At 37.5% G+C, this 22,149-nt stretch overlaps 1 protein-coding gene across 1 annotated transcript in view; it reads right to left on the bottom strand.

Moving 5' to 3' along the window:
* LRRC49 (leucine rich repeat containing 49) overlaps window positions 1-22,149 on the bottom strand; it is a 151,060-nt gene that overhangs the window by 128,602 nt on the left and 309 nt on the right. The window contains exons 2-5 of the mRNA XM_036841995.1: window positions 19,437-19,524; window positions 14,801-14,998; window positions 14,355-14,457; window positions 12,815-13,018 (exon numbers count right to left, since the gene is read on the bottom strand). Of these exons, the coding sequence (XP_036697890.1) occupies window positions 12,815-13,018; window positions 14,355-14,457; window positions 14,801-14,998; window positions 19,437-19,524 (593 nt within the window). The remainder of the gene's footprint in view (window positions 1-12,814; window positions 13,019-14,354; window positions 14,458-14,800; window positions 14,999-19,436; window positions 19,525-22,149) is intronic.

Raw genomic sequence — 22,149 nt, forward strand, 5'->3', positions numbered from 1 at the left:
ATAAATGTGAAATCCAGAATAGTGGTATCTTGGAATAAAGAAAGAACACTTACATAGAAGAAAATCATTAGTAATATTCTAGTTCTTGGGTTGGGGTTGGCTATAAGTTAATAAAAGACAAAATAAGAATCAAAATTGTCATAACTATAAGAATTCTAAATGTTTTATAAGTTTTATCTGTCACTTACCACTGAGGAATTACCAAACCTTATATAAATGAGCTTAATACCTTAATACCATAGCTAATTTCAGTGAATCAGTAAAGTAACTCTGGAAAAATTCAACACAAGTATAATTCTTAAAACTTTTATATGAAATTTCCTAGAGCTTTTTCAAATAAGAAAGAAATGAAAGGGCTTTAACAATACCTGATTTCCATGAAGGTCCAAGACATCTAAGCTTTTTAGATTCTCCAGATTTGAGATTTTCTTGATTCTGAAAATCAGAGTAAGTAGAGTAGAAATACAGATGTACCACATCTACTGTAAATCAAAAACTCTAAGGCATAACTCATTTTCATTTATTCTTTCTAGATAGGTAGATAGGCAGGCAGATAGACAGACAGACAGACATAGAAATATACATAGAGAGAAATTATATAAAATTATATATTAAAACCTTTTTTTCATTGATTTAATTATAATGTTAAAGATGCAGTCCCATTGGGGAAATGTCCCAAAGTCAGCTTGAAAGTCCTATCTTTAGGAAAGAACAATTCTACTTCTAGGAACTTTAGCACAAGGCACTTATTCAAGGCAATTCCTTTCACCTTAGAATACAACCTAAATTCCTTACCTCAGTCCTCAAGGCCCTAAACTCTCTGGCTACTGACTCTTCCTCCAGCTTATCTCCTACCAAGACTCCAGCGCCCCCACTCACTCTGCTCCAGCCACAGGAGCTTTCTTGCCATCTCTAACTTGACAAATTCATTTCTGCCTGGGGTGTTTACCCTTGCTGTTCCTTCTTCCTTAATGTTCTTCCCCCAGAACTTTACATGGTTCACTCCTTCACGTTATTCAAGTCTTGGTTCAAATATCTCCTCGGAGCAGCCTTTCCAGATGACCCTATCAAAAAGAGCTCTTGAGGAGAGACCTTCAAGATGGCGGAGGAGTAAGACGTGGAGATCACCTTCCTCCCCACAAATACATCAGAAATACATCTACATGTGGAACAACTCCTACAGAACACCTACTGAATGCTGGCAGAGGACTTCAGACTTCCCAAAATGCAAGAAAATCCCCATGTACCTGGACAGGGCAAAAGAGAAAACAGAGACAAAGAATAGGGACGGGACCTGCATCTCTGGGAGGGAGGTGTGAAGGAGGAAATGTTTCCACACACTAGGAAGCCCCTTCACGGGAGAAGACTGCAGGTGGCGGAGGTGGGGAGCTTCAGAGCCGCGGAGGAGAGCGCAGCCACAGGAGTGCGGAGGGCAAAGCGGAGAGATTCCCGCACAGAGGAGCGGTGCCGACCAGCACTCACCAGCCCGAGAGGCTTGTCTGCTCACCCGCTGGGGCGGGCGGGGCTGGGAGCTGAGGCTCGGGCTTCGGTCGGTCGGATCGCAGGGAGAGGACTGGGGTTGGCTGCGTGAACACAGCCTGAAGGGGGCTAGTGCGCCGCGGCTAGCTGGGAGGGAGTCCAGGAAAAAGTCTGGACCTGCCTAAGAGGCAAGAGACCATTGTTTCTGGGTGCGCAAGGAGAGGGGATTCAGAGCGCCGCCTAGACGAGCTCCAGAGATGGGTGCGAGCCGCGGCTATCAGCACGGACACCAGAGACAGGCATGAAACGCTAAGGCTGCTGCTGCGGCCACCAAGGAGCCTGTGTGCAAGCACAGGTCACTCTCCACACCTCCCCTCCCGGGAACCGGTGCAGCCCGCCACTGCCAGGGTCCTGTGATCCAAGGACAACTTCCCCGGGAGAACACACGGCACGCCTCAGGCTGCTGCAACGCTACGCTGGCCTCTGCCGCCACAGGCTCACCCCGCATCCGCATCCGTACCCCTCCCTCCCCCCAGCCTGAGTGAGCCAGAGCCCCCGAATCAGCCGCTACTTTAATCCCATCCTGTCTGAGCGGGGAACAGACACCCTCAGGTGACCTCCATGCAGAGGCGGGGCCAAATCCAAAGCTGAACCCCAGGAACTGTGCAAACAAAGAAAAGGAAATCTCTCCCAGCAGCCTCAGGAGCAGCAGATTAAATCTCCACAATCAACTTGATGTACCCTGCATCTCTGGAATACCTGAATAGACAACGAATCATCCCAAAATTGAGGCTGTGGACTTTGGGAGCAAGTGTAGACTTGGGGTTTGCTTTCTACATCTAATTTGGTTTTGGTTTTATGTTTATCTTAGTTCAGTATTTAGAGTTTATTATCATTGGTAGACTTGTTTATTGATTTGGTTGCTCTCTTCCTTTTATTTTTATATATAGATATATATATTCTTTCCTATTTCTCTTTTTGTGAGTGTGTATGTGTATGCTTCTTTGTGTGATTTTATCTGTATAGCTTTGCTTTTACCATTTGTCCTAGGGTTCTGTCTGTCCGTTTTTTGGTTTTTTTTTTATTAGTATAGTTTTCAGCACTGGTTATCATTGGTGGATTTGTTTCTCGGTTTGGTTGCTCTCTTCTTTCTTTTTTATTATTACTTTAATTTCTTTATTTGTAATAATTTTTTTATTATTTTTTAATTTTAATAACTTTATTTCCTTCCTCCCTTCCTTCCTTCCTTCTTTCTTCCTTCCTTCCTTCCTTCCTTCCTTCCTTCCTTCCTTCCTCCCTCCTTCCCTCCCTCCCTCCCTCTCTCTCTCTCTTTCTTTCTTTCTTACAGGGTCTTGGTGCTCTGGCCGGGTGTCAGGCCTGTGCCTCTGAGATGGGAGAGCTGAGGTCATGACATTGGTCCACCAGAGACCTCCCAGCTCCATGTAATATCAAATGGCAAAAGCTCTCCCAGAGAACTCCATCTCAATGCTAAGACCCAGCTCCACTCAACGACCAGCAAGCTACAGTGCTGGACACCCTATGCCAAACAACTAGCAAGACAGGAACAAAACCCCACCCATTAGCACAGAGGCTGCCTAAAATCATAATAAGGTCACAGACACCCCAAAACACAGCACCAGACATGGTCCTGCCTACCAGAAAGACAAGATCCAGCCTCATCCAACAGAACACAGGTACCAGCCCCCTCCACCAGGAAGCCTACAGCACCCAGTGAACCAACCTTAGCCACTGGGGGCAGACACCAAAAACAACGGGAACTACAAACCTGCAACCTGGGAAAAGGAGCTCCCAAACAGAGAAAGCTAAGCAAAATGAGAAGACAGAGAAACACACAGCAGATGAAGGAGCAAGGTAAAAACCCAACAGACCAAACAAATGAAGAGGAAATAGGCAGTCTACCTGAAAAAGAATTCAGAGTAATGATAGTAAAGATGATCCAAAATCTTGGAAGCAAAATGGAGAAAATACAAGAAACGTTTAACAAGGAACTAGAAGAACTAAAGAGCAAACAAACAAGGATGAACAACACAATAAATTAAATTAAAAATTCTCTAGAAGGAATCAGTAGCAGAATAACTGAGGCAGAAGAACGGATAAGTGACCTGGAAGATAAAATAGTGGAAATAACTACTGCAGAGCAGAATAAAGAAAAAAGAATGAAAAGAATTGAGGAGAGTCTCAGAGACCTCTGGGACAACATTAAACGAACCAACATGTGAATTATAGGGGTCCGAGAAGAAGAGGAGAAAAAGAAAGGGACTGAGAAAATACTTGAAGAGATTATAGTTGAAAACTTCCCAAATATGGGAAAGGAAATAGTCAAGTCCAGGAAGCGCAGAGAGTCCCATACAGGATAAATCCAAGGAGAAAGATGCCAAGACACATATTAATCAAACTATCAAAAATTAAATACAAAGAAAAAATATTAAAAGCAGCAAGGGAAAAACAACAAATAACATACAAGGGAATCCCCATAAGGTTAACAGCTGATCTTTCAGCAGAAACTCTGCAAGCCACAAGGGAGTGGCAGGACATTTTTAAAGTGAGGAAAGGGAAAAACCTACAACCAAGATTACTCTACCCAGCAAGGATCTCATTCAGATTCCACAGAGAAATTAAAACCTTTACAGACAAGCAAAAGCTAAGACAATTCAGCACCACCAAAGCGGCTTTACAACAAATGCTAAAGGAACTTCTCTAGGCAGGAAACACAAGAGAAGGAAAAGACCTACAATAACAAACCCAAAACAATTAAGAAAATGGTAATAGGAACATACATATCAATAACTACCTTAAATGTAAATGTATTAAATGCTCCAACCAAAAGACATAGACTGGCTGAATGGATTCAAAACAAGACCCATATATATGCTGTCTACAAGAGACCCACTTCAGACCTAGAAACACATACAGACTGAAAGTGAGGGGATGGAAAGAGATATTCCATGTAAATGGACATCAAAAGAAAGCTGGAGTAGCTATTCTCATATCAGACAAAATAGACTTTAAAATAAAGACTATTACAAGAGACAAAGAAGGACACTACATAATGATCAAGGGATCAATCCAAGAAGATGATATAACAATTGTAAATATTTATGCACCCAACATAGGAGCACCTCAATACATAAGTCAAATGCTAAAAGCTCTAAAAGGGGAAATCGACAGTAACACAATCATAGTAGGGGACTTTAACACCCCACTTTCACCAATGGACAGATCATCCGAAATGAAAATAAATAAGGAAACACAAGCTTTAAATGATACATTAAACAAGATGGACTTAATTGATATTTATAGGACATTCCATCCCAAAACAACAGAATACACTTTCTTCTCAAGTACTCATGGAACATTCTCCAGGATAGATCATATCTTGGGTCACAAATCAAGCGCTGGTAAATTTAAGAAAATTGAAATCATATCAAGTATCTTTTCTGACCACAATGCTATGAGACTGGATATCAATTACAGGAAAAAATCTGTAAAAAATACAAACACATGGAGGCTAAACAATACACTACTAAATAGCCAAGAGATCACTGAAGAAATCAGAGGAAATCAAAAAATACCTAGAGACAAATGACAATGAAAACATGACCCAAAACCTATGGGATGCAGCAAAACCAGTTCTAAGAGGGAAGTTTATAGCAATACAATCCTACCTCAAGAAACAAGAAACATCTCAAATAAACAAGCTAACCTTACACCTAAAGCAATTAGAGAAAGAAGAACAAAAAACCCCCAAAGTTAGCAGAAGGAAAGAAATCATAAAGATCAGATCAGAAAAAATTAAAAAGATCTGAAGGAAACGATAGCAAAGATCAATGAAACTAAAAGCTGGTTCTTTGAGAAGATAATCAAGATTGATAAACCATTAGCCAGACTCATCAAGAAAAAAAGGGAGAAGACTCAAATCAATAGAATTAGAAATGAAAAAGAAGTAACAACTGACACTGCAGAAATACAAAGGATCATGAGAGATTACTACAAGCAACTCTATGCCAATAAAATGGACAACCTGGAAGAAATGGACACATTCTTAGAAAAGCACAACTTTCTGAGACTGAACCAGGAAGAAACAGAAAATATAAACAGACCAATCACAAGCACTGAAATTAACACTGTGATTAAAAATCTTCCAACAAACAAAAGCCCAGGACCAGATCCCTGGTCAGGGAACTAGATCCCACATGCATGCCACAACTAGGAGTTTGCATGCCACAACTAAGGAGCACACAAGCCACAACTAAGGAACCCGCGAGTCGCAACTAAGGAGCCTGCCTGCCGCAACTAAGGAGCCCACATACTGCAATTAAGGATCCCTGGAGCCGCAACTAAGGAGCCCACCTGATGAAATGAAGACCCAGTGCAACCAAATAAATAAATATTAAAAAAATAATAAAGTAAAACAAAATGCCCCCTCTTAAGTTCCCTAATGGTTAGGGCCTACCCACTGTCTCCCTAATTCCTATCTTCGATGGCTACCTTACCTGTCCAACTGCCTCCAACTGGACTCTCCTCTAACAAAAAAACAAAACAAAAACCACTTCCCTTTTATTGTTCTCCCTCCTACAGATCCTACTTTCTCCCACTACCATTATTCAGTAGAGGGAAAGGAGCAATGGCAAAGAAAGGGTAAAATGAAGTTCATACAATCCATCTTTATCATCATCTGTCTATCACTATTTACTTCTGTTGTCATTGTTTATTGCCTCAAAGAACCATTTCTACCTTCTTAAATGTTTCCAGAACCTGGATCATACCTTGAAGCTTCATATATGCTGATCACTATGTAAAGATAACGCACATTTAAACGTCATGAATTTCTATCTCCATTTAACCTCAGCCATCTTACATCATAGCCAAATCCAGACTTATATTACCACAACCAATCCAATCCAATTTAATTTATAAAAATATTTATCATACACCTATTATGTTCCATCACAGAGTGACTATAGTTCTTCCTCTCTCCCTTATCTCTCTCTCTCTCTCTCTCATTCATACACACACACACACACACATCACACTCCCTTATGACCACAACCCCCTCATCAGTCCCCTTTGTCACACCACAACACTGGCAGAATCTGCTCCTTTCCTAGAAAGCACTCTACCCCTGAACACCCCTAAGTCAGTTCATCCAAACCATTAACATCCTCTGGACTCATAGGAATCCTTCATTAACCTTCATCCAGCATCAGGCATTCAGGCATTTAAGATTATCTCACCTTACACTTAAATCTAATAATAATAGTGAATATTAATAATAACAAGAATAATAATAACAGCAGCTAAACCAGATGGGAAAACAGACAAAACTTTGAACAAAATTATTCCTCTGTCTGCTTTGCTCTTGAAATACCTAGAATGGTTGGAGAAAATTACAGTACCCTAAAAATATGGCTTAGGACAGAGTGATGCTTTCTAACAGTAATTTGACCTCACAGATATTAGAGAAGACTTTCATTCATTTCTTTTATACTCCCAAGCTCACGTTCCCTAAAACAGTGGTTCTCAAACTTTTGTGTGTATCAGAATCATCTGGAGGGCTTGCTAAAAACACAAATTGCTGAGTCCTACCTCCAGAGTTTCTGGGATAGCATCCAAAAATCTGCATTTCTAACAAGTTCTTGGGTGGTGTTGATGCTGCTGGTCCTGGAATCACACTGTGAGCCACACCCTAAAATACAGACTTTTTTCCTCATCAAATCTCAACTCCCCCCTCACATAAGCTATATGAGGGTGAACTCATCTACTAAAGCCTATCTTACAATTCCTTAGGGAAACAATCAGAGATGCAGACAAAGATTTATAGACAAGGATATTCATCACAACACAGACACACACAAAGGACACAATGTAAGTCTAACAAAAGGGAACTATTAAGTAAATTATTATATATATCCATATATATTATGTAGCTCTTAAAAATTATATTTTCAAAGAACACTTAATGACATGAGAAGAAATAAATAATAAAATATATTCAAGTAAAAAACACATAGTATAAAAAACAGTTTTGTAAAACTGTGATACGTGATTGTAGAATGAAGGGTGTACTCAAGTGTTGATAACCAAAACTTGGAAATTAGGCAAAGGGATGACTGCATGTCCTTTCAATGTCCTATCAGAGCACTGTCAACAAACCTACCTAAGGATCATCTGACTGTTTACAACTAACTAGAGCCCAAACTCTGTAACATTACATACTAAATTGTGGAAAACTAATAAGATGTAATGATAATTTTTGCCAAGTAGGAATGTAGTTTGTTCTGTCTAATAGAAAAGATAACCCATAGGGTTATGAGTTTAGTGCTCTGTAGGATATTAACCTGTTCAATAACTTAATCTTATTCCAGCATTATTTATTTTTCATTGACTATATATCAGTGTCTCTTATCCTCCTTTGAACCAGCTTTGTCATCCCACCGGTTCCCTCACTATTGAGTTAATTAAACTTCGGCCTGTAGTTACCATCTATTGGTCTGAGAATTATATTTTTAATATTTTGAAAATTATACATAAGATATGGAGATTGTCTCAGTCTAAGTTTCTCTGATTTGGAGGATGAATGTAACCTGTTTCTGTATTTATCAGAAACTCTGGGCACATTTAAGGCACTTCAATCACAGAAACCTTCATGTGTAATATGTCTTCTCAAAGCATTCCACCAGGGCCACACATACTGTTAAGCTATCCAGTAAAACAGTCACTATCTGTTGTGACTTCAAGCATTATCTTAGCTTTGACACATAGTGGCTTTATGACTCTCACTTTTGATTCTGATTGCCCAGGTGAATAGGAAGAAAAATAGACAAGTTGCTCAGTCAGTTAAACCCAAGACCAGCCAAATATCTTGCTCTCTTGTTCTCATGAACTGCCTTTGCCATAGATTCTTTCCCTACCCCCCCAGTACCTGAAGTAACATTAAAAACAAATCTAATTCTAAGGAATTCAGAGGCAGATGAAGGCATCAGTTGACCTAGGAGGTTACTGGTCAGATTAATTATTGATATGAGGAATTTGCAGAATCCTAGTCAGTTCCTAAATAGCTTAAGATTTTTACATTGATACCAATGTGATCTGAAAGGTTTTAAATTTTAAAAGTTCCCCCATTAAACAGAACTGAACTAGAAAAAGACAAGTCTCACTCATCACTCAGCAGATACAGACATCTAGGGATATATCACAGCTTGTCTCTGCAGGCCACATTATGTGATTGATGCCAGAATAAGGACCCCACCACAGGATCTATACAGGGCCTGGCTTTTCAGGTGTCAAAGACAAATCCTTAAGTGGAAACCTTCAAGAAATCAAAAGGAAGGGAATATGGAATCCCAGCATCTGGTGGAGAATTCTGTTATCTATAGTCCTGGGTGATCAGAAGAAAATCCAGAGAAGTTCTATTCATTAGCCTGTGATGATCAGGGTACCAGAAGATCTCACAAGGATAAACAGGGGATACAGAAAACAGAAGAGTTAGATGGTAAGAACTTCAACAGCAAAGTGGTACAGAGGGGTTGGGAGTTCTTTGGTAGCAATGTAAACTTCACATACGGAATCTGAGCAGGATCTTTCTAGCTTCTGAGCAGAAATCTTTGTTGGATCTGCTTGAATTTAAAGGCATATGGTTGCGTTGGATTTTCATATGTGGTTCCATTGCCTTGGACTAAAAGACCACAGTGCTTTCTGGATTTAACCAGTCGGGGGCAACAAGTCATCCAAGACAAACACAAGGGGTGTTTGTGGCAAGGGGTGGCAAATGTACTTCTCTCTTCTCTAGCATTCCTCAGCCAGGTTTGCCTAATATTCACTAAAGTACTGCCTTACTATAGATTTGCACCTTCAAGGCTCACAGGCCCCTTGCTGTGACAAAGTCAGCTGGCTGGAGAGCAGTAGGCACATGTTTTAGGGATCAGATTTGCATTGTACTAATACTTCAGAAATATGCAATGTGGACAGTGTGGAAAGTAGTCTTCCGACTCATTTTCTTTTTTATTCAAGAACACTAACAGTTCTATTTTCTTTATGTAAAAAATAAAATAAAACAGCGATTTTCTTCATGTAAAAAATAAAACAGCTATTTTCTTCATGTAAAAAATAAAATAAAATGTGAACGAAAAGCAAACAAACAAAAAGAGGGGAGTTCCCTGGCAGTCCAGTGGTTAGGACTCTGCGCTTTCACTGCTGAGGACCTGGGTTCAATCCCAGGTTGGGGAACTAAGATCCCACAAGCTGTGCGACATAGCCACAAAAATAAATAAATAAATAAATAAAATAAAAATAAAAAATAAAATTAAATTTTAAAAAAGATGGAGGAGTAGAAAAAGAAAGATAGACTGGTGTCTTCAAGGCACACATTACTAAAAAACAAAACAAAACAAAAACAAACTTAAAACGTTATTTCCAAGAAGACAGAGAAGCTGAAAAGAAGAAGCAGGAATGGGGAGAAAAGGGAACCTTCATGCACTGTTGATGGGAATGTAAATTAGTGCAGCCACTATGGAAAACATTATGGAAACTCCTCAAAAAATTAAAAATGGAACTACCATATGATCCAGCAATTCCACTCCTGGGTATATATCTGAAGAAAAGAAAAACACTAATTAGAAAATATATGTGCACCCCTATGTTTATTGCAGCATTATTTACAATAGCCACAATATGGAGCAACCCAAGTGCCCATCAATAGATGAATGGATGAAGATGTTGTTGTATATATATAAATATTACTCAGCCATAAAAAAGGGTGAAATCTTACCATTTGCAACAACATGGATGGACCTAGAGGGTATTATGCTAAGTGAAATACATCAGACAGAGAAAGACGAAATACCGTATGATTTCACTTATATATGGAAAATAAAAAACACAACAAAACAGAAACATTTATAGATATAGAGAACAAACAGGTGGTTGCCAGAGGGGATGGGGGTAGGGAGGAAAGCAATAGGTGAGGGAGATTAAGAGGCAAAAACTTCCAGTTGCAAAATAAATGAGTCATGGGTATGAAATATACAGCATGAGGAATATAGTCAACAATTATGTAATATCTTTGTATGATGAGAGATGGTAACTAGACTTATCATCATGGTGATCACTTTGAAATGTATAGAAGTATCGAATCACTATGTTGTGTAACAGGAACTAACATAGTGTTGGAGGTTGATTATACTTCAGAAACAAAGTCAGAGAAAGAAATCAAATTTGTGGCTACCAGAGGCAGGGGATGGGTGAGAGGAAGGGGAATTGGATGAAGGCAGTCAAAAGATACAAAACTCCAGTATGAGATAAATAAGTCCTAGGGATATAATGTACAACATAATAAATATAATGAACACTGCTGTATGTTATATATGAAAGTTGTTAAGAAAGTAAATCCTAAGAGTTCTCATCACGAGAAAAAACATTTTTTTCTATTTGTTTAATTTTGTAACTATATAAGATGGTGATGTTCACTAAACTTATTGTGATAATCACTTCATGATGTATGTAAGTCAAATCATTATGCTGTATACTTTAAACTTATACAGTGCTATATGTCAATTATATCTCAAGAAAACTGGAAGAAAACAAAAACAATCAAAAAACTACTTACTCAAGGACTAAAAGAAGGACCTAAAAGCCATGATACTAAAGAATAAATGGAAGCTAGACAAACAAATCAGAAACTCCAAGGATCAGAAACTAGTAAAGAAGTCTCCGGGAGAGATGACCGGGAGCACCTAGAAGGAAATGCCTTAATTGTACGAAAAGTTTACTCCTCACTTTATTGAGTGAATGCTCTGGTGGCATACTCCTAGTGTGTATAGTTTGGACATATCTAACCTCGTAAAAGTCAATTTACATCTCCATTTCTTCATCTGTAAATAAGAGAGCTGATCTCTGAGGTCACTCCAAACTCTAATACTCAATGATCCTAAAATTACTCTCAATTCCCTCATGCTACCATAATGCTTAGTTTAACACTTGAACCAACTGTAGATGATAAACTACACTGATGGGAACTTTCAGGAAACCGTAGAAAAGAGACAAGAGCCTAGAACGCTGGGACATGATCTTGGAAAAAGTATCTTATATTACCATTGGCCAGCAAGAATAAAGAGGTAATTCAAGGTCCATGCTGTGGCGGGGGAAATAGCGAGGAAAGGATCCAAGTTTAGGTATATCTAAACTTCATGATAATATAAAAATCATTCTTGGATTTTGCTAAACAGCCTTTCTTTGTAGGCATTGCAAAAGCTATGTAGTAAAAAAGAATGGAAAGAAAAGTCTTGAACAAATCCCAAAGAAATTAGTGAGGAATTATGTAGCTGCACTACACAATAGAGCCTTATAAAAGGAACTGGGGAAGTTGATATAGGATGTAATATCAAATACACACTGAGAATATCATCTGAACAACAATCAATCAGGATAGTTGTCACTGGGTATCAGCAGGGTATTGGTTCTTGGATCCCCACGGATATCAAAATCTGCAGATGCTCAAGTCCCCTATGTGAAATGGCAGAGTATATGCAGACTTTAAATCATCTCTAGGCTACTCATAATATGTACTACAGTGTTAATGCTATATAAATAGTTTCCAGGAGCATGGCAAATTCAAGCTTTGCTTTTTGGAACTTTCTGGAAGATTTTTTTCAAGTATTTTCGATCCTCGGTTGAATCCGTGGATGAGAAACTGGATACAGATGACTGACTATAATTCGACAATCACAAAGTATCAAATGTCTACCCTCAGTCAAGCACTGAAAAGAATCACAAATGAAACACATAATCCTAATGTGAATACACGTTTAAAATATAACCTAATAAAACATAAAGGCCTGTGCCACTAACTACTGAAGCTTGTGCGCTAGAGCCCGTGCTCCGCAACGAGAGAAGCCACTGCAATGAGAAGCCCACGCACTGCAGTGAAGAGTAGCCCCCGCTCACCACAACTAGAGAAAGCCCACGTGCAGCAACAAAAGACCCCACGCAGCCAAAAATAATAAATAAATAAAATAATTAATTTAAAAAAAACCATAAAGGCCAAAGTCTGCTATTTACTTCCGCATAAGATACGGCACTGGAAAGCAACAGAAATAATAAAATATGCACTTAATAAATGTTACTTGGTTTGAATAATTGTCAGACTGAATCTCATAAAACAAATTATAACTGAATCTTAATCCATTTAAATAATTTTTCAAAAATTTTAGTCTATTAGTTTCTTAAGTATTATTCAATTTTGAGTTCCCATCTAAACACCATAGGATTCAACGTTAGTCCTAAGTATAACAAACAAAAACTGATCTGCAAGGATTACCTGTTTTTCCCCAACAGAAGGACACGGAGGGATCTCAGAGTAGAAAGCCCACTAATTTCTTCAATCTGGTTATCATATAAATCCAAGAATATTAGCCTCTGCAGATTAGAAATATTTTGGATCCGAGTTATAAAATTGTGTTGAAAGTTCAACAGACGAAGGTGTTCTTCCCCATCGATGATAGGACATACGGTCAGCTTTTGCCTAGAAAACATTTTTTAAAGTTAATAAGGTTCTGATTTAGCAGTCCGCCTCCTCTTACAAATATTAATAGTAGTATCTTCATGCTCCCATGCTGTGAGGAGAAAAAGATAAATAGAACCACTTCTTGCCTCCATGAACTAAGCATTCTAGATCTAAGTGTAATTCACTCATATAAAAGTCAATATACTTTGGCCAGGGTAATTATTAAAATTAAGTCTAGTTCTCATTGCATTAAAAAAAACTCCAACATTAATTATTTCACATGAAATTAACTTAACATCATAAAACACTCAATGTAGTTGCCTTCTGCAATAGAGGTTGAGATGATTCAAAGAACCATGTCACATAACCAGAGAACTGCATTTGCCATCAAGCCACTGCTCAGGCATTGCTAAGCTGGGAAGTCTGCTTAACCATTTGCTGTTAGATATGCACTGCTAAGCTAAAGGTATGCACAGCAGAGATAGTTTCCCTGCTGGTCATAGTGCTAAGGTAAGGTTGAAATCCTTCATCCACCATTCTACTGCTGATACTTCCCTAGATTTAAAGATGGGGATCAAGTCCTAAACATACTTATGCATTCAGAATTTTTTGAGAGTTGATTTTGTCCCAGGCTCTGTTCTAGGTGCTGGAAATACAGAACTCCACAAAACTCCCAGTGTCTGTGGAGCTTATATTCTAGTGGGAGGAGACAAACAATAAACTTAATAAGTTAAATATTTAATATGTTAGAGGGTGATAAGTGCTAAGAAGGAAAATAAAGCAGAGAAAGGGGCTGGGGACAGTCAGGGTCGAAGGAGTTACAGCTTTGGAGAGGGTGGCCAGGGAAGGCTATCCCTAGGTGATGACACTTGAGTAAAGATCTGAAGGAGGTAAAGACAGTGAGTCTACAGATATGTGGTGGAACAGCATTCCAGGCAGAGAGAACAGCAAATGCAAAAGGCCTAAGGTTTAAGCATGCTTGGTGTATTCAAGGAGCAACAAGGAGGCAGGTATGGCTGTAGCAGGGTGAGTGAAGGAGAGATTAGGCGGCTGTGAGCCAGTGAGGTAAAGGGAACTCAACTGGATAGGGCAGAGAAGCCCATGTGAGGATTATATTTTGAAGTTTTATCTATAGTACTGTTTTAGAGTATAGTCAAGCTCGTTTACATTATATAGATATAAAATTTCTCCACATACCCTTGGAAGAATAAATTTTAAAACCGGTAACAGTGATTATACCTAGGTAGGAGAACTAAATAGCAGGAAAATAAGAGGAGGGAGAGAGACTTTTGTACCTTTCAAATCTTGTACCATGTCTATAAATTATCTAGTCAAAAAAGTAAGTTGTCCTCACCTTTCTAGGGTCAACCTGTCTGAGTAAAGAATTTTCTCTTCAGAAGAACGTTGGAGAATGGGAAATGATGGCATTGATGAGCTCACCAAATTAATATGATCACCTATTGAAAATGATATACAAATTACTTGATTAAGAAAAAGCTTTAAAATCTTGAAACTATAGTCACCTTATATTTGGAGAACTCCGGCACCTACAAATATCCTTTCTAGAAAATATAGCTTCCATAGCTCTCCATATTTGAAATTAGTTACTAAACTTGAGCTCGTTTCTTTCCTCCTCAAACCAAAACTATGTGTTCCGTGTATACCAAATAATTTTTCCCTTGCCTTATAGATTGGTTGAAAGTATAGAACTACGCTAGTGCTATCTTTATCCCTTTATAATCCTGACTCCTAATACTAAATTTTAACTCTCTTACAACTGAGATGATAGTCCCTTATTACCAGATACATTTGGGCCAGCACTATGACAGCCCGGCCGGATTTTGGACTTTGAAGGTGTCTGAATGGAAGAATCTCCAAATGCTGATAAGGAGCTCATGGTAGTTTTCATTTCCAGCCCACATAATTCTGCCACATTTGTTGTGGATGAGATGCAGGATGATTTATTACGAGGTGAAGGGCTTATTACTCTTCCATCTCCTTCAAAATATCGAAAAATTTATCACAAAGCTACACAATACATGACTTTGCTACAGGAAATACAGAGAAAGTAGTTTTGGATAACAAATGTAAACCTCACATCATCCATTTTTCTTTGTACTATTGGTGGAGGATATTGCAGAGACCAAAGTGGATGTCAATAAATCTTGTACACTTGTAGTTAGGGTCCACAAGGTATGTGACACCCCTATGAGGTTTATAGGTTGTTGGCTAGATGTTGTCCCTGCCATTAAGTAGCTTTCAATCTAGTGGACAAACACATATGAAATTAATAAACTGTACAGAACAACATACACAAAATGCAGAATAAAAAAAACAATATATATTTATAATTTCACACATAAATGTGTCTGGTTATTTTTTACTTAAAGAAGATGGTCACAGATGAGTTTTGGGGGAGGTGGATATTAAGATATATTCTAAAGACCTAGAAGAATGTAGAATAGTTAATAAAAGATGCTGGGACGTTCCGTAAATGAAGTAAGACTTGAGCAATGGGTCAAAGGTACCAGTTTGAACACCAGAAGAAATCAACTCTATTTCCTTCTACAAAGAGAAAATTTCCTAAAAGCAGCAATCGATGCTGATGGGAGTGATAAGCAGTAAAATAGAACTTAAGGTACCACAGAATTCTACTGCTTAAACTGACCAATAAAGCAAAAAGATGAACCCAAATATAGGAAGCTAACATATTCTTTGGGAAGCCATCTTAAAATCAAGTTCCATATATATCATACTAAAGAACTGTAAAGCAGTGGTATTTACTAACTTCTCCAGGTATGCAAGATATAAACCAAAGTATCACATACCTTGCTTCTTGAACAAAATAATCAGTGCTCACATCCCACTTTTCTGAATATCATGAAATATCAGATAACTAATAATGATGTTCTAGAGTACAAGCATTCAGAATTGAGTTCATGTTCATAAATGAACTGGTCTTGTGACATGACCAGTTGCTAGCAAGGTACCCAAGCAACCATGAGTCAGTAAACTGACTTGGAAATCAAAAATTGGATGGTTAAAAGAACAAAACCCAGTGTAAGGATAAACTGATTAAGGATTAACTGGTCAGCTAAATATGATAAAGGAAAAACTCCAAACAATAGACAACCTTGATTTCCCTTGTTAGCATCAGAATTAGGTTTTTAAAATTATTTTCTTAAGGCTTCAAGCCATTCCTCAATTTAGAAGGCAGATTTAAATTTAATAAGACTTGGGATATAGAGGCAATAATCAAGGAGTAAATTTCACCAATTACTTCAGTGAATAAAGGAAGTTCATCCTCACACTTTTCAGCTCTTATCATACACAGAAGTCAAAATTACTATCTGCATGATGAGCTTACTATCACGATCAGTATGAAATACATCATACAATAAATAGCAGGATATGAGAATGATTAGATAGAAAGGCCTTAAAATCCACAAGCAAGATAATCTAAATCAGGGGTCCCCAACCCTCAATTGTTAGGAACTGGGCCGCACAGCAGGAGGTGAGCAGTGGGCAAGAGAGCAAAGCTCGCATTACCACGTGAACCACTGCTTCCGTTACCACCTGAACCATGCCCCGACCCCCGACCCCGGCCATGAAAAAATTGTCTTCCACAAAACTGGTCCCTGGTGCCAGAAAGGTTGGGGAGCGCTGCTCTAAATGACTGGGAACCAGAGTGATCTGCAATTGAAACATTCACATTTTTATGTGGATATATAAACACCCACATATATATACAAATATGGGTGTATCAAACACCCACATTATATGTGGAATGTTTCATCCTGCATATAAACTGCACTACTATGTGGCAAAATTTTAATTGAAGCATTTCCTGTTATTGGTGATTTCATATATCACTATTTAATTCACCAGATATGTAGCTTTTGTCTTCCCAATTAAATTTATAAGCTCCTTGAGAAATGGAGCTCATTTTACATTCTTTATATTCTTTGTAGAATCTAAATTCACTAGGCAATCAGTAAATTAACTAACTGATTTTCCATTATTAAGAGTAAATCAGAAATCCATTTTACATATATTATTTCCGTTAAAAAAGAAAATCAGATATTCTTGCATTTTAGTACAAAAATGCTGAATGAATTCTTTCATAATTAGGATCTCAAAGTGTTTAGAGGCATAATGGTCTATGTTTGGTAAGAGTCTTCACTGCACTGCACCCTAGATACATGGATGGATGGATGGGTGAGTGGATGGACGGAAAGATGGATGGACAGATGGGCAGTGGGATGGACAGAAGGCTGGCTGGCTGGATGGATAATACAGTACATGGTCATATATGTGTCCACTCAGCCTTACCTTTGAGATTGTTTTGGTAACAAAAATCCTGTTTCTATATTTTTCATGATTTATCATGACCTTAAGAGTCAAGCACTGCCTCTTCCTCTCTATATACATATTTTAGAATTCTTAATTAAGGGATTTAATCAATTAAGGTCTGGTTAACTGAGATTTTACTGTATAGCAGTCCCTGGCTCTTACAAAATCTCAAGGATACAGGGGTTAACTCTTAACATTAATATAAAAAGCCTAAAAAAATCACATACCAAGTTTTAGACTAAGTAGCCTAACTAAAACATAGAGTTTCTTTACTTTGGACTGAGAGTACCACTGGTTACTGGTACTGGTTACAGGGGCGATTATATATGTCCAATTAATTTTGAAGAATAGAAAAAATAAGAATGAGGTGAAATTAATTATAATAATTGGGTATCAGGATGCATTCTATTAGATAGAGATTCCCCAACTTTTCCTGATAAACTGCTACTTATAATTTTTCCAAAGTTTTGTGCCTTTGGAGGAAGAACAGTGAGTACAAAAGTCAAGAAAACAGCTACACACTGTGTGGCCTTCTTTGCATGAAACTGCCTGGAACTATGGAGGAGGCACATTTGGAAACAATCAGGTACAAATGTCACAGAGAATGAATTTGAATAAAATCTTTTAATGTAAAAAATAGGTTTATTTTTCCCTAAAGAATTAATCTGTATTTTATGGGTCATTATTTATGTACAAGAGTTTATTCATCTTTCAGGTTCACAAAATTCAGTGCCGCCATACTATTTCCTCATTAGCAAATATCTAGCAATACTTTAACACTTAAATAAACTTACCTAGCCAGACATACACAAATCTGTCTACCAACTTCCTCCTCTAACTCAAGAATACCTTGGGAAAAGTATTTAAGTTTTAGAAAACAAATTCAAGAATTATTATCAAAAATGTGAAGGAAATTCACAATGCAAACATAAAAAAAATTCCTACTTGAGAATTTTCAGGTTCACATCTATAGCTCTGTGCCTAATACAGTGTCTGGCACACAGTACACACTCAGTAGATACGTACTGAATCGAACCAAAAAAGGCAAGATACATGCTTCCTACACTGTGGAACAGCAGTTAGGTTGATGTCATGTCCAGCAATTGACCAAGACAAGAGTGTAGGATATAGGAAAGAGAAAAGTCATGTCAGATTAGATGGGCCCAAGACAAAAGTCCAGAGGTTACAAAACAAAAAAAGAAAACTAATAAAATATTCAAAATCGCCACATGTTCATGCAGTAGTGAGATAAACAATCTAGAGAGGCTATACTCATCAGCCCTCTCATATAAACTCCTAGGAGATGGGGATAGTACTGTATGTAAGGATTCTGTAGTGCTTAACACTAGCACATTACAGATAGCTAACAGTTGTCGGCAACCAAGTAACAACTCAAATGTTCCAAAGAAAATTTCTCCTTGAATTGAAAAATACATTTCAGAAATATAAACAGATCATATGAGGCTGTGGTTCAAAAGGTGGTCCACAAACCACATCCATCAGAATCACTTGAGGCATTACTAAAACGCACATTTCCAAATCCCACCCAAGGCCTACAAAATCAGAATGGGGACGGGCACAAGGGAAGGGAAGCACTAAGAATCTGCATTTCTAACAAGATCTTGGGGGATGCACACAAAAGTTTAAGGCCTTTGATATAAAATATCTATAATTATATGTGCTAGTAAGGGAAAGAGATAGCTTCTTTTCTACTCCTGACTTTCCATTCTTTCCACTGTTTCCTTATTCCCTAAAGATCTGTGTTCCCATACTCTTACCTTCACTAATGAGCTATTTTCCTAGTTCTAAGACATTATTTGGAAGATTCCTTCCCATTCTCTTGTGCAGAGCCCACCCCAAACTAAACACAAACTAAACACAACAGCTTTTCCTGTATTAGAAATAATCTACTATGCTGTGTATATAAAATCAATTCTGATTTAAACAAATGCCCAATCAATTTGGTAACCAATGAATGATGTCATTTTTAATTCAAGTCTCTTTGGATCTAGAAATTCAACATTATTAAACAATATTACTTAAAGAAGATAAACCATATCTGATCTCTACTCTCTGACAATACCTTGCCTACTTGAGTAGTTTCTTTCAAGATCATGTTGTAAAAGTCGACCAGGGAATGATGGCGTTTCTTTATTTAGCTTGAATTCAACCTAAAAAACATTATTTAAGAAAAAAAATTTTTTGGAGAAAGTAATGAATATAATTATAAAATAACATAAAATAACCAATATATGTTACAACATAGATGAACCTTGAAAACATCATGCTAAGCGAAGAAAGCCAGGCACAAAATGTAACATATTATATGATTCCATTTATGAAATACTGAGAATAGAAAAATCTATAGAGACAGAAGGCAGGTTTGCGGCTTCCAAGAGGGTTGGGAAGGTGGAATGGGGAGTGACTGCTTAATGGTATAGGGACTCCCTTTTGGGTGATAAAAACTGAAACTAGAGAGTGGTGATGGTTGCACAACATTGTGAATGTACTTAATACCACTGATTTGTACAATTTAAAATGGTTAAAGTGGTAAATTTTATGTGATGTGTATTTTACCACCCCCCCACACACACACACAAATCAGAGTCAGTTTCATGAGGTCAGATGAAACCAGGCTTCAGTCTGAGCCACTTGCAATTCCTCCATACTCTCACCACAATTCAGTGATTACAAGAATCATTTTCTCAAAAGGAAAAGCAAAAAACATACAATAGAAACTAAATTCTGTTGAAAAATATCACAATGTTCTTATCATTAGAATTCCTTTAACAGTCCAATTATAACATAATAAAATTATATATCTAAACCTTCTAAGAAGGGTTTTCTCTAAATTTATTTTAAATTATTTGATAGGAGGACTGAGAAAAACAAAACCAAAACAACCTCTCATGATTAGCTACCAAAACACCTAAATACATATCATAAAAGAATTATGATGTTTCTGATGCTACTATAAAAATTATAATAGCATTTACATTATATCCTTATGCACTATATGAGCTAAGGTATTTTCTCAGAATACATGCCCACACAAGAGAAAATGAGTGGTTTGGAAAGAATCTGGATGAGGCCATAGTTCCTAGAAACATACTATGTATAATAGTGGCATAGGATTTGTCCAATGAAATCAATCAGCAAAGCTTTGGAAGGAATCCATTAGGTCCAATTACAATAAAGAATATTTTCAATTAATCTAGCTAACTACTATTTATTCAAGATAATCAAATGGTCTATTTTCCAAGTGTTTATTTCCAGATACATAATGTAATCCACAGCTGCCTCCTTGACCAATGGTGTCCTTCCATCCACCTTCCTCATGCCCCTCCTTAGCCTTCTCAGGTTTTTATCTGTAAATTCTGCCCTTCACTTTAGAGTTCCTTCAGTGACACCTATTTAACAACTTTTTAGGAAAAACCTGAGTTGTGCCAGTTGGAGGTGTCCAAATTGGTCAAAGAAGGAAAATTTGTGTTGTGTCTTGAAACACAGTTGTGTGGGAGGTGGGTGAGTATATCTGAAAGCTGAGGTTGGGGCTGGGGGGGAAAACATGAGTATCTCAGAGATCAAATCAAAAGCCAGAAGTTACGGAAATGCCAGGGAGAATATGGGCAAACTGGGGAAAAGAAATAGCATTTGGCCTAATATATTTCCACTGCTAATCAATTATTTTCTGGAATGTTAGATATGTGCCCCCAAATTATCACATTTTATCTATTATAAGATTCCATCAGTAGTAAGACATGCCATCATTTTACCCACTACTAAGAAGGAAAAACTTCCCCAATTAAACAATGATGTGCCATCAGTTTTAAGAAGGGTCCTGATTTAAGAAATGTTTAGGTGTCAAAAAAAACCCACCTTACCTCTTGTAATTGATGAAATAAGATTCAGTTTTTAAAAGAGGTGGGTTTCTTTTTGGTTTAGTTTTGTTTGATTTTTTTAATTGATGTATAGTTGATTTACAATATTATATTAGTTTCAGGTGTACGACATTGCGATTCAGTGCTTTTACAGATTATACTCCGTTAAAAGTTATAACAAAACAGTGGTTATAGTTCCCTGAGATATACAATATATCCTTCTTGCTTAGCTATTTTATACATAGTAGTTTGTATCTCTTAATCCTATACCCCTAATTTGCCCCTCCCCCTTCCTTCTCTTCTTTGGTAACCACTAGTTGGCTTTGTGTAGGCAGAAAGTAAAAATTACCTTTAGATTAGTGACCAAAGTAAATATACTTAAATTTTCAAGTTTAGACTCTGCTCTTTAAATCATGCTATTTTGCAGAATATAAAACAATTTATATTCAATTTAAATACAAATCTGCTTGAATCTTACTTTGTTTTTTTCAGGAAGCGATGATGTTTGAATTACCAGATGAAGCCCACAGTTCACCTACAATGTAAAAATTAAACCATAAAATATGCTCTTAACTTATACACACACATACCTCCCCAAAATAGTACACAAAGATATAACAAAAAATTAGAATAAAACAGAATGCTCGCTTTTTGCTTGTTTCTGGTAAATTATCATGTTCTGGGGATCTGCTGAAAACAATAAAATCGCAACTAAGAATTAAAAGGTTTCACTGTGATTTATCTTCCAAAATGTCTGCAGCAATTTAACCCTCTACTTAGCACCTAAAGCTTTTGACACTTGCTATTTCAGGTCTAAGTCAATAGCTCAGTGAGACCGGTGAAGGAGGTGGCGGTGCCAGTTAATATTTTCTTAATTAAAAAAAAAAAAAAAGGAATTGACCGGTTAAAGGAATTTAA

The sequence above is a fragment of the Balaenoptera musculus genome, chromosome 2 (genome assembly GCF_009873245.2).
Source record: "Balaenoptera musculus isolate JJ_BM4_2016_0621 chromosome 2, mBalMus1.pri.v3, whole genome shotgun sequence".
NCBI classification, from domain to species: domain Eukaryota; kingdom Metazoa; phylum Chordata; class Mammalia; order Artiodactyla; family Balaenopteridae; genus Balaenoptera; species Balaenoptera musculus.